Source organism: Cryptomeria japonica, chromosome 8 (assembly GCF_030272615.1).
Source record: "Cryptomeria japonica chromosome 8, Sugi_1.0, whole genome shotgun sequence".
Taxonomy (NCBI): Eukaryota; Viridiplantae; Streptophyta; class Pinopsida; order Cupressales; family Cupressaceae; genus Cryptomeria; species Cryptomeria japonica.
This window is the reverse complement of record NC_081412.1, coordinates 4,004,451-4,018,940: the sequence shown is the minus strand read 5'-3', so window position 1 is coordinate 4,018,940 and position 14,490 is coordinate 4,004,451. Positions and strand designations below refer to the sequence as shown.

The window sequence follows — 14,490 nt, the reverse complement described above, 5'->3', positions numbered from 1 at the left end:
GAAGACATGAATACACATCAAATGAATGCAATTTCTTTTACTTATTTAGTCAATAATCACATAGAATTAAAAAATCGAACAATAATTTTATAGTTTATAATTTTTTTTTATTCAATAATTTAAAAAATATTATTTAACTATTATATTTTCAGTGTTTTAAATTCTCATGATAAATTTCACTATATTTATAATGTAAGTCATCAAACATTAATTTAATGTATAAATTTCAATTTTATTAATACATTGCTGATTGAATGACATTAAAAACTATTATAATCATATAATAATACTCAATCATGAAATGGTTTGAGAAATTAATATAAAAATTAATTATAGCTTCAATAAAATTTCCTTCTATAAAATTATATTATTGACATTTAAGTTATTATTTAGTAAAAAAACTTAAACTAAATATACCCATGCACTAGAAAAATAACGTCAAAGAAAACCCTAGACCCACTTTTCGTTCACTGAAAACATATTAAAAGTAAAATAAAATAAAATAAAATAAAATAAAAGGAAACCCTAGATAAGCAGCCGCGGTAGGGAGATTTAATTTGGTTCGTCTCATTTGGGATAATTTTTGGTATTGTAGGGGTTCGTAAATTTTTTCCGCAACCTCTGCCCATTTTTGTCATCGGCATCGTTGACAGCAGAATCTCGAGGTTAGTCACTTGCCAGAATCTTATGATAGTTTGGCCATGACTGAGTAGTACAGGGGAAAATTGTTTGATTTATATTTTTCCCTCTTGGCACTGTAAATCGTATTGGTTAATTTGTTTTCTTTCTTTTTCTCTCTCTCTGCGGTTAAGAAGTCTCTGCACATGATAAAATCGTTGAAAGTTTGTTCTATGCATGAAGATTATAAGTTGTACATAAAGTTCTCTGCAATCTTTTCATGGACGGACTCTTTTGTTATTCTAATGTAGCTTTCCTCATCTAGAAGATGACTGACATTCTTTTACACTATAATTTCCCGTGATTATTACTTTCTGTTTAAGCTATGATTTTGCATACGCACAAGCTACTTAATGGCTAAGTAGCTTGTGCGAAGCGCTAATATGCTAATCTGTTCTCATTTGGACTTGGACTCTCTCTCTCTCTATCTCTCTCTCTCTCTCTGTACACACACACACAACAGTACCGATTTGGGTATGGGTAGGGAAATGGATACGTCTGTACATACATACGTCTGTACGTCATATATATATACACACTACGTTACCGATTTGGGCATGGGTAGGGATATGCATGTCCGTACATACATTTATACATACTGTAGACGTATAAAAATGACCATATTCTTAAATGAATATTTTATGTTCATTTCTCTATTTAATTAAATCCAATTTAATTAAATTATCCACATTCTTCTATTTTATTAAGTAAATTACTCAATTTATTTAAATAAAATTCACTATACCATTTAATGAATAAATCATTTTATTCAATTAAATCCCCCTAGCCACTTTTAATTAAATTCAAATTTAATTAAATAGTTATCCTATATTGAATAAATTTAATTTATTCAATTTCCCCAAATTGCAACCAAATTGAATTAAATCATTTAAATCAATTAAGTCCTATTATCCCCCCATCCACTTACAAAATCCAAGACCCCTTTCTAATCCCTTCTAGAATCTTCTAATTAACCTAACCCTTCCTCTAAACTTTGTCACATCCCTAAACAAAGAGAAGTCACTTCTCAAACCTCAAAGTCTCTAATAACCATTAAAAGCTTTCAACCTTCAACCACTAAATGTCTCAAAGTCTTGGATAACCTTTGAAAGTCTCCAACCTTCAACCACTTAATCCACAAAGTCTCCAATAACCATTAATGGTTAACCCAAACCCTTCTACATGGTTAAAACATTTGTTTTGACTCAACCTCTACCCAACCCAAGGGTCTCATCAGGCCTTTAATGCTTTGACCATGATTATCTCTTAATCATTTGCACAAAGGTTTATCCTTGGATTAACTCTTAATCCAATGGGTAATCCTAACTTAGACTTGACCCTTAGCCTTTAGATAACCATGAGGTCTTCTCAGGCTTTTAATGCCTCCAACCTCTTCTCTCAACCCAATCCTATGTTGACACTTGTCACTATTTTATTGGTGCCAATTGTGCACATGGATCCCCAACTTTCAAACTTGGCCCTTGATTAAACCATTCAATCTTGACCATCCATTGCCCTGTTTGTGCTATAAATAGAGCTCTCATTCCTCCATTTTTAACAATCATCCTTCAAATTTGTAGCATCACACTTATGCTCAAATTCTTTCAAGCTTTCATATCATCTTTATGCTCATCATTTAGCCTCTTTTAGATCAGAATTAGACTAAATATGCATGTTTAAAGTAATCTATTTATCATTTTAGCTCAATCATAGACTAAATATAGTATGCTAGGATAGTATTCATACTAATCTTGTCATCTTATCATTTAAGTTTATTGCATTTCTAAGATCATACATAGCTTAGCATCCATTTCATATTAAAATTTATCAAAGCATCTCTCGTTCTCATATTTGCCATCCCTAAACCATTTTGCTCAGTAATCTGAAAGCAAAAACGTTGGTTTGAGGGACATTGTGAGATAGAGAACCATGGGACCCTCCTTGGGAAGCTGAGTAATACTACGTTACTCCATAGCTTGCACCAAGAAGTCCTATTTGTGTGTGTGGACTAGTAATTTAATCATATTTTCACATTTTAAGTTTTATCAGCCCACTTTTCCCGCATACACATACATACATGCACACGTTTTGACCTTGGGTACGAACAAAATATGAGGATATATATTTTTATCTTATTTCTGTTTCTTTACCCAATTATTTGGATGTAATTTCCTGTGGTTTTCCATTTGGTCAAAGCAAATGTCTCTGGGCTTTATATTTCCTTTTCACTCATTTCTACTGTGATTTGCTTTTCCTCGTTGGGAGCTTATTTCGTAATTTTTGATGGTAGAAATCTAATGTAATTTTCCTACTTTTTTCTGTAATTGAGCTCTGGATCAGCTAAATTATGCAATTTAGGTTTTGAACATATTCTGAACAGTTGAGTATTTTACACAGGGCTTCTTTTAGTGTTTGCTGGAAGATTTCTAATCAAGATGTCGTTCAGCGAGGTAGCCTGTACTTATGCTGCATTGATTTTGCAGGATGATGGCATTCCTATCACTGTATCCTTGAAAATATTGACTTCCAATTTTTTTTCGCATTTTATGTCATTTAAATATGAATTGTTTAAGCTGGGAATTTAAACTTTCTAAGAAATTTAAATGTTTTTGTTGTATATCCTATAAGGTGTTAGGTTGAGATCAGGACTGAAATATTGTTGTTTTAAAATATTTGTAGCAGCACAGGTAATCGGTCAAATTTATTTTAGTCTTGGGGTTGGCATGGAAAGTTAAGTAGTTGGGTATTTCTATGAGTAAGTTGTTATATGTTTCTGAGAAAATGATTAAAATTAGCGGATTTCTTCTGGTTGTTGCTCAATTGTTTTTGGTTGAACTTCGGAGGATACATGAAAATCTTTAACCCTATTGATAGGCTGAGAAAATTACTACTTTGGTGAAGGCTGCAAATGTTCAAATTGAATCTTATTGGCCTGGTTTATTTGCCAAGTTGTTGGAGAAGAGAAACATTGAAGATCTAATCCTCAGTGTTGGATCTGGTAAGTCTATGCCACTTGATTCATTAGGTTTTGGTTTTTGGAATTTCAGTAAAGTTTTGTATATTTACAATTTACAAGGAATCAATTTTGGTATTTTGGAAATTAATTAATAAATATTGCATTAAAAAATAAAACTTGAAAAGTTTGTTCACATAATCACAAATTTAATAGAACAAGACAGTTATTGTAAACTAAAATCTGAAAATGGAAATATGTATAAATAAGTATGTTTAGTGTTATGTTCTATATGCCTTTAGATGTATAAATAATTGAATGTGTATATTCCTATAATTGTCATATCTCGCTATATCTGTTGTATCAAGGTTTTCTAAAATCTGCTGTATTCATATATGATATCATGATCTCATCTTATATTGTATCTGTATGGATACAACTTACTTTGAGGGATGAAACATAATTTACTTAGTTCTAGTTGCTTGTAACCATATATTTGACAATTATGTGTTGGCTTCATATATTTTTATTGTGAAATTGCTAGTTTGCCATTTCATTGCATAAATTTTAAAATTCCATTTGTCAATTCAATACCTTTTTGATATATTAAGTGTTAAATTTGTGCCCTAGTTTAGTAATCAGATTTAATTATGCCCTAGTTTATTAATCAGATTTGTAACATTTGATTATTTGTTGTAATTTAGTAAACCATAATCAAGTAAACTCAAGAATGAAACAAGGAAACAAGAGACAAACACAAATACCTTGGGAAAAGCTCCAAGGAGGAAAAACCCAGCATTAAAGACCACAAATACAACACTTAGCTTGCTTCTCCAGATTCTGATCCTTTTTATATATCAGATCTGCCCTTCTAAATACTTCAAGTCTGCACCAAAATGCCCTATATCCTCTTGGACAAGTTCGCACAATCCTTGGACAAGTTCGCACAATCCTCTTTAGTAATTTCGCACCTTTAGTTGCAAAGCTGGTTCACTGATTGCATGAATGATGAAGTATGTTATTGTGTTTGCAATTTATCTTTATTTATATGGGTCTTTAACACATATATCCTAGGTCGGCCTCAATCCTTTTGGCGCCAATTTACTTTATTGTGGCGTGGGGCTTTTAGTGTAGCATGGAGGATGGGGTCGGACTTGTCTTGGGGGCACGCTACCCCTTTAAGATAGGACCCAGTCCTAAATGGGTTCGGATGTTGCCTTAAGGCAATCCGAACCCATCTTCCCTAGTTATAAACAACACTCCCTCTTAACTAGGGAAGAAGAGAATACATAATCTGAACCTTTAGAGTTCCATCTAGCACACAAGCATAGAATGGATCTAGCACACAAGCATAGAATTACATCTTCCACCTAACACACAAGCATAGGATGGTTCTAGCACACAAGCATAGAAAGTGTAATACACAAGTGGGTCTTTACATAATTACAATTTTCCATCTAGCACACAAGCATAGATTGCATACTTTTCATTCTTGCACACAAGCAAAGAATGATCAAAGCGTTGCAGGTAGAGTCACTGAGATTGGAGCTCCCTCTCAATCAGAGTTTCATTTTCCACAATACCAAGTCTGTCTCTGAAGTATTCGAACTTCTCTTGGTAAGGGTTTGGTAAGGATATTTGCAACCTGTTCATCTGTGCCAATGTACTTTAGCTGAATGGCGCCTCTTTGCACCATATCCCGAATGAAGTGATAGTGTGTTTCCACATGTTTGGATCGATCATGGAACACATGATTTACAGCTTTGATTAGCACAATGAATGGTGGTAGGACCACTAGCTTGACCAAATAATCCAACAAGGAGTTTGCGAAGCCACACTGCTTCTCTGGATGCAACAGATGCTGCAATGTACTCAGCACTAGCAGTGCTTAATGCTACCGAAGATTGCTTCCTACATGCCCAAGAGATCACTGCAGAGCCCAAATTGAAGTAGATACCCAAAGTACTTTTCTTGTCCTTGACACTTCCTGCCCAATCTGAATCTGAATCTGAATAGCCGTCCAAGAAGATTGAGGTATTAAGTGAATACTTCAATACATAACCAATAGTGCCACACAGGTATCTTAGAATGTGCTTGGCAGCAACCAGGTGAACAAGTTTAGGCAAGCACATGAACTGACTGAGAGCATTCACAGCATAACAGATATCTGGCCTAGTATTGACTAGATACATCAAGGATCCAATCAACTGCCTGTACTCAGATGGATCTGCAAAATCGGAGTTAGCTGCAGAAACACTTAACTTCTTTAAGTTAGATTCCATAGGAGTATACATGGGTTTACAATCCATCATTCTAAATCTTTTCAGAATATCAATAGTATATTTTCCTTGACTTAGAAAAATTTCATTGGATTTTTGCCATACTTCTAACCCTAGGAAGTAATGCATTAGTCCTAAATCCTTCATTTCAAATTCTGAGGCTAATTCTTACTTACATCTTATGATTAGTTTATTTTCACCAGTGAGAAATAAATCATCCACATACAAAACCAAAATAAGCATATCATCATTCTTACGAAATCCTAAGCTTAGTAAGTACTTATCAATTCTTTCATACCAAGCACGAGGATCCTGTTTGAGCCCATATAAGGCTTTCTTCAACCTTTAAACATGAGAATCTCTTTTATGGATTACATAACCTTCTGGCTGCTCAATATAGACTTCCTCCTCAATGACACCATTGAGGAAGGGTGTCTTAACGTCCATTTGATGTAGTTCCCAACCTTCGGCTGCAGCAATAGCTATTATAGATCTAATAGAAGTATATTTAGCAACAATAGCAAAAGTTTCTTCATAATCTATTCTTTCCTTTTGAGAAAAACCACGAGTTACAAACCTAGCTTTGTATTTTTCAATACTACCATCAGCATTATGCTCAATTTTAAACAACCATTTAGAAGAAACAACAAACTTACCTTTGGGTTTGGGTACAATGTCCCAGACATCATTCTTGATGATAGACCCATACTCTTCATCCATGGTTGATTTCCAAGCATGATGGGACATAGCTTATTCGACATTGTGAGGTTTAGACTCAGTGATATTACACATCACAGAAATGTAGTTGGCATGATTTTGGAATCTCTTGCTATCTCTAAAGGTTCCTCTGGGAGCAGCAAATCCTTCAGCATCTTGAATCGTGTTTCTAACCCAAAGTGGTCTCTTCTTGCAGACCACAATATCCCGAGGTATATCGGTAGAGTCCATGGGTTCTGTTGGGTCATTCTGAATTTCCTAATCCGGAAGGTCAGTGGACTCCTCCTGTATCTCAGGGTTAGCATCAACTATTGAATCTTGATTTTCAATCACCATATCATTATTGTCAGATAATGAACCTTTAGATCTTTTGAAAGCAATATCTTCCTCAAAAGTTACATCTCTACTTACCTCAACATACCTTTGACCTGAAATGTAGATCCTGAAGGCTTTGGAAGATTCATTGTATGCCACTAAGATGCCTTTCTTTCCAAAGGGATCCAACTTGGTTCGTTTTTCTTTAGGCACATGAACATACACCGAGCTCCCGAATATCCTTAGGTTGCTGATGTCAGGTTTGATTCCTGTAAAGGCTTCTTTAGGAGTTACATCTTTTAGAGCACGATGAGGACATCTATTCTGAATGTAAACTACTATTTTGGATGCTTCCACCCATAGAAAAGGTTGCAGGTTTTGATCATGAATCATGGCTCTGGCTGCTTCAACAATGGTCCTGTTCTTTCTTTCAGCAACTCCATTTTGCTGAGGATTGTAGGGAACACAGAACACCCTCTTAATTCCTGCCTTAACACAAAAGTCATAGAAACTACATGAGGTGTACTCACCTCCATTGTCAGACCTTAAACATTTAATTCGATTTCCTGTAGTGTTTTCAACTAAGACTTTGAATTCTTTAAATCTGTTTAGGACTTCTCTAGACTCTTTAGATTTAAGAAAGTAAATCCATGTTTTCCTAAAAAAATCATCTATGAAGATAACATAATATAGGAAACTGCTAGGAGATGCTAGAGACATAGAACCACATAAATCTGAATGAATAAGTTCTAACTTTTCTTTAGCCCTACTATCGCTTTTATGAAAAGTATTCTTTATATTCTTACCCATTTCACAACCTTTACAAGCATCATCATGAGATAAACTAAGTTTAGGCATACCTTTAACCATTTTACCGAGAGTGGGAAGAGCTTGAAAGTGTAGATGGCCAAGTCTTCTATGCCATAGCTCGCATGATTTAGGGGCCTCATGGATGAGAGATTGAATTGCTTTCCCTTCAGAAAATGCTATTTGCAAACCCTTATCTTCTAAGGCAAAAATGGAATTAAGATTTCTTTTAATACCAGGTACAAAAAGAATATCACAGAGTTGTAAGGAAATACCAGAATCTAGTTTTAAGGAGGTAGTACCAGAACCTTTTACCGAGTATAGAGCATCATCATTGATTACCACATGAAGGTTGGTGTCTTTTTCAATCAGATTTGAAAGATGCTCACAAAAACCTGAGATGTGTCTGGAGGCACCACTGTCAATTATCCAAGTATTACTGTCCGTAGGAACATTGCTGGATAGAGCAGAGATAAGAAGATAATCCTCACTTTGTTCGGCAACTTCATTTAAATTGACTTCCCTTTCCTTGGGATCATTTTGACAATCTCTGGCATAGTGACCATACTTATCGCATCTGAAGCAACGAATGTGAGAGGAATCTCTGGACTTCTTCCTTGGATCATAGGAGGAGGATCTAAAATCTTTGCTTCTCTTTTCTTTCTTCCAATGTCCACCTTTCCTAGATTTAGCTAAGAGAACATGATTATCATCTTTGTGAGAGTTCTTGAGTTTTCCTCTTACCTCAATTCGAGATTCCTCTTCAATGCAATCAGATTGAAGACGCTCAAAGTTGGGACGATCGACTCTTCCACCAATGCTACGAATGAATGGTTCCCATTCATCAAGTAGACCATTTAATGGAATCATAACAAGATCTTTATCCGAAATTTGGCAATCAAGAGTACTTAGCTTGTCCTTTAGTTCATTGATCTTCATGAAGTAGGCTATGATTGAGTCTTCTTCTTTCATTTTCATGTGAAGAAGCTGCTGCCTTAGAGCAAGAGCCCTGCTGAGGTTGTTGACTTCATACATCCCTTCCAAGTGTTTGATCATTTCCCTGGCAGACGCAAATTTTGATATGACAGTGACAAGATGATTCTTGACGGATTCAATTATGATCTTTCTAGCTTTGAGGGAGTTTTTCTTGAACTGCTTCAGCTCTTCAGCATCTTCTGGAGGGGACAACCTTTCTTCTTCTACGACTTTCAGCAGATCATTCTCTTCAAGGATCAATAGAATACGGACTTTCCAAGCAGCAAAATCAAGGGCTCCATCAAGTCTATCTTCAGCCCTCAAACCAGACATTTTAATCTGAAAACAAACAACAACTATATGCAATAAATGATTTACTAAAATCTGAAGTTAGTGACACCTTAGCTCTGATACCATGTTAGATTTGTGCCCTAGTTCAGTAATCAGATTTAATTATGCCCTAGTTTATTAATCAGATTTGTAACATTTGATTATTTGTTGTAATTTAGTAAACCATAATCAAGTAAACTCAAGAATGAAACAAGGAAACAAGAGACAAACACAAATACCCTGGGAAAACCTCCAAGGAGGAAAAACCCAGCATTAAAGAGCCACAGGTCAGATTATATATTCTCTCTTAATTGCACAAATACAACACTTAGCTTGCTTCTCCAGATTCTGATCCTTTTTATATATCAGATCTGCCCTTCTAAATACTTCAAGTCTGCACCAAAATGCCCTATATCCTCTTGGACAAGTTAGCACAATCCTTGGACAAGTTTGCACAATCCTCTTTTGTTATTTCACACCTTTAGTTGCAGAGCTGGTTCGCTGATTGCATGAATGATGAAGTGTGTTATTGTGTTTGCAATTTATCTTTATTTATATGGGTCTTTAACCCATATATCCTAGGTCGGCCTTAATTCTTTTGGTGCCAATTTACTTTATTGTGGCGTGGGGCTTTTAGTGTAGCGTGGAGGATGGGGCCGGACTTGTCTTGGGGGCACGCTACCCCTTTAAGATAGGACCCAGTCCTAAATGGGTTCGGATGTTGCCTTAAGGCAATCCGAACCCATCTTCCCTAGCTATAAACAACATTAAGGACAGTTTAATTTGGGCGCTTCACCTCTGATTAAACAAACCATTTACACTCGAGTTCAAATCCTGCAAATAACTCTTATGATAAAAAGCTATGACACCAAACCAAGGCCAAACAAAGCCAATGCAAGAAGCCTGGATTAAAACCAATTTTAGACCTTCGTTGTAGGGCCAAACAAAGACCAAAGATATACAAAACTACCAACAACTTGAGCAGAAAGATATTAGAGGCCAAATCACAATGTAATTTGTGGAGTAAACGTAAAGCTTGGAGGAAGGCTTACCAACTTTCCATGTAAAACCCACCAGACCATTGCATCCAATATGTATTGTAGAATTTTGCAATATGCTTCATGACCATTGAATTCTACAATGGAATTCACCCAAGGATCTTGTGGATGCATAAAATCCACCAAAACAGAATCTTGCCAATTGGACAATGTGACATTGAAACAGTTACAAGATCGACAGGATGTTTTTATATCATTGATTGTTGTTAGTTGAAACGATCGCATGGAAACTTTTTATTAGGCCAAACTTTTTATTAAAGGTGATTTAGACCTAACTCATAAGATTGGGATTAATGAACTCAGTTATCTAATTTGACATTCAGTTTAATGAGGGAGTGAACTAATGTGCTAACTTGAACTTATTTCTAGTTTAACTACAATAGGCAAATATTAATGAATTATTCACATTGTAATTAATATTTGTATAATTTAATTAATTGAACCTAAGACACCTGAGCTACACCAAATTAAACTCAGTATAAAAAGGTTTATTTACGTTAATACTTATACACTGACAATGATAATAAATTTGTAGCAAGTTACTTTTTCCAAGAACCTGTACCAATTCTTGGCTGAAACCTAGAAGACTATTTTTCCGTAACTAGTGAGAGTACACTAGTGTTTAATGCCAAACATGGAAGCGCAGGATTATGTGGCCTGCAGTAGTTATAATGTTTGCATGTTTATCCATAGCTCTTGATCTCAGGAGATATCTCATGGGATGACTCTATAAATTGATAGCAATTCAGATGTATTATATGCAAATTTTGAACCTTCAAACCAGGAAATCATAAACAAAAATAACATCCATACACAAATGCAAAATATGTATGTAGAACTGTATCAGAAATTCATTTATCTGAATGTTCCGTACATGGCATTACCTCAAAGGAGATGAATGATTGTATATCATCTGTATGTACAAATGTAATTTGTGTGATTGCAAAGGAACTATCTTGGAAGATGACTGATTCCTCTTCCACATGATCTGTCATCTTCTGTTGGCTATGGATAAGCTACATCATGTAGTAACGACCAGTCTAAATCCATGAAGCATTGCTTCTTGGTCCTAAACAGGAAACCTTTCCATGTTGTTTGTGGGAAATTGGCCTTGCAAGGTAAGGGCACATATGGTCTGGAGCCTAGGAGATATCAAAGGATGACAGTCTAAATTGTGGAACTAAGATGCATTACATGTGGAAAAATTATTAAGCAAGTGTACAGAAATTTTGAATAACATTCATGCAATGGTGCTTGGCAAAAACATTAGAACTGTTAAAGAAGTTAATCTGAATTTTAATTTACATGGTATGCCCTTGAAGAGACTTATGGCTGTATATCTTCCTGTAGTCTTTGACATTCGATGCTAATTTTTAGTTGTCTTCCTTATGATATCTGATACTAATATATAGACAATCATAAAGTGTGTGAAGAGTGAAGAAAAATTATTGAAGATGTTATGGTTGCGCTTTCAAGGGTGAGTTGTTACCTTCTGTCAGTGGGCAAGTAGATCAATCTCATATTTGATTACATTGGCCTAGACCCATCTATATTGGAAGCTCTGCTTGTACTCAGCTTCAAGAGGGCCCTTCTGGTATCGCCTGGAGAGAATAAATGAGAGAAACCGTGGGAGAGGAGATGCAGATGCTAGGCTGATTGGGAATGCTGTCAAGAGAGGTGGCACAAAAAACGAGTGTGTGGGGGACAATGTCAGGGTGGGGGTGCTTTTGTAGGAGTGAGGTGCTAGAATATTTTGGGAGAATGGTGTAGGGCATGGAGGAGTCTGAATTGCTGTGAGGTAAGCAAATCATGTCTCCACTGTTAAAGGAGATGCTAGTAGGCTCTCTGAGTGGAGAGTATGAACTATGGAGAATTTTGTACTTTCCATCACTTCTAATGACTTCTGGTTTATCATGTTCAGATTTTCTATATTGTGCCCTTCATCTGATCCACTTTTTGTTTGCAGTAAGTCTCTGTCTGTCTCAGAATCACCTTCAATGCTGCTTTAGCTTAGTGCCTTCTAATGCCAATTGACAGGTTAATGTGTATCACACAAGTTAAATAACAGCTGTGTGTTTTCCCTTCTCTTGCCTGGTAGAGGTCGATTATTTGCAGCCTTTTAGAAAGTACAAATATGCACTAATCGGGATGTAATAGCTGAGCTTATGGTTCCTTGTTCAAACTCACAAGAAATGCCATTGGAAAAACACTAACTTATCCTAATAGCAGCATCGGTAGAATGAATGTCCAGCAGGCCTATCAGAAACAATGTTTGTCTTATTTTCTCCTTTCATGGACTTCAATTTCATGCTACTTCTCATCTCAAGATTTTGAAGAATGGCCTGAAAAAGTGACCATGCCCCAAACAGAAATGAACAGCTCACAATATGATATCTTGGATCCTTGCTTCAAGAGTTTGCAGTTCTTTTCAAGTCCTGGATGGAGGCAACATTTTCAGGACTCGAAATGCCCATTGTGAATTGAACTGTTAGATATTCCTGTAAGAAGTTTCATCTCCTTAAAACTGTGGGGCTTGGGCTTGCTTTGGCTAGCAGGTGGAGCCATCAGAAACGCTACACACAACTTCCAGAGGCAGAGAAATGGACATTCGAAACATAAAACAGCAAAGGTGAAATATGCCATGGAAAGAGTTCAAGCATCTTCATAATATCAAGCAAGTTCTTCTAATCATGAATGCTTGACCTTGATTAATGGGCAATTAGGCCTGGAGCCCCAAGATTGGCATTTTGTCCAGGGGAAATTGGGTGAAGCTGCAGGTCACATATGACAAGACAACACCAGAAGAATCTAACAGTGGCTATAATGATATATATTGGCAGGGGAAGGATTGCCAATAACCTTTCATTCTATCCCACTAAATTAAAGCTTGAAAGTTTCGTGTCATACTATGGAGGTTAATTTGAAAAGGGCTTTCTTTGCAACTATAAAGATCCTGCTCATCCCAATATCCATTAGTTGATTTGTGATAAGATCCAGGTTATCCTGGTTGACTGCTGTGTTTTCAAGGAGAAAAGCAGGCTAATTATGTTTTTACTAGTTAATAAATTATTAGTCTAAATATTATAAGTAATTGAGATTAAGTTATTAGATTTGTAAATACATAGTACCTAGATTTGGAAAAATAAAAAATTGTATTTATATATAATAATCAGTAGTATATTCTTTCTTTATCGTTAAACTACATAGGTAAATTTTTTCTTATTTTGGACTGGAGAATCTGCCTAGTATTATATATTAATCTAAAATGAATTTTTTCCTCTAAAATTAATCCTGTTTGGTTCAATTCTAATTCCAACTTTTTATTTGGTAGGTGGCGGTGGTGCTGCTGCAGCTGCAGTGGCGGCAGCTCCATCTGGTGGCAGTGGTGGTGCTGCTCCTGCTGCACCACCACCTGAAGAGAAAAAGGTTAGTGTTTTTGAATAATGTTTATTTGTACTTTTCCTAGGGGCTGTGCGATAGATTAATTGCTTTAGTTTGGTCGACTAATGGGTACCTTGATTCTGGATTTGGAATTCTTTTCTTATGTATCCTGTTTAAAACAGGAGGAGCCCAAGGAGGAGAGTGACGATGACATGGGTTTCAGCTTGTTTGATTAAGCTCTTTTTGAAGAAAATATCTGATTTATTATGATTTAAAATGCTGTAATTTAAAAATCAGCATTTTGTTTTTGTCAGCCTTTTAGAAACGCATAATGAAGTGTAGTTTCATGTGTGCAAATTTTGCGGCACAGATTGCATTGTAGATCTGTATGGCTTACTTTTTTTGTTAGAATTAATACTGATGTGTCCGGTGATAGTTTTTACATCAGTCGGTGGTAGTCAAAACATTGTAGATCTGTATGGCTTACTTTTTTGCTAGAATTAATACTGATGTGTCTGGTGATAGTTTTTACATCAGTCGGTGGTAGTCAAAATTTCTATTTGTTTTAAATGTTTAATTTTAAGATGGGTTTGCTTTGATATATGCTAGTCTCTGTGATGTAAAGTTTTCATTTAATTAATCTTCATAGTTCACTAATTTTGTTTAAGATCTCTTTGATGATGTGTTTCGGGATATCTGTGCTTGTCATAACCCCATGTGCTCTCCCTATAATGGATTATAAGGATGTGTTTCTCTTAGGAATGTGCATTCTTGTGGAAGAAATATTTTCCTTAGCTGAACTATGAAATCTGAAGTTGGTTTGTTATTTTCATTTGTTAACTGTCTATGCTGTTCTTGGTTCAAGTTTAATGTGGTAACTGATAAATGAGTCTCTTACATTTCTTCAGATTGTCTAAACACAGGTTGCACAAGCAATATTTTCATTAGCTGAACTATTAATTCTGAAGTTGATTTGTTATTTTCATTTGGTAATTAT

General features: G+C 35.5%; 1 protein-coding gene across 1 annotated transcript; it reads left to right on the top strand.

Moving 5' to 3' along the window:
- The first annotated feature begins 508 nt into the window (after window positions 1–508).
- On the top strand, window positions 509–14,029 carry LOC131051190 (large ribosomal subunit protein P1). The gene is made up of 5 exons (XM_057985583.2): window positions 509–665; window positions 3,076–3,182; window positions 3,553–3,676; window positions 13,444–13,538; window positions 13,676–14,029. Exons 2-5 carry the CDS (start codon window positions 3,114–3,116, stop codon window positions 13,727–13,729), a joined length of 342 nt encoding a protein of 113 aa, XP_057841566.1. The 5' UTR covers window positions 509–665; window positions 3,076–3,113; the 3' UTR covers window positions 13,730–14,029.
- The last annotated feature ends 461 nt before the right edge of the window (window positions 14,030–14,490 follow it).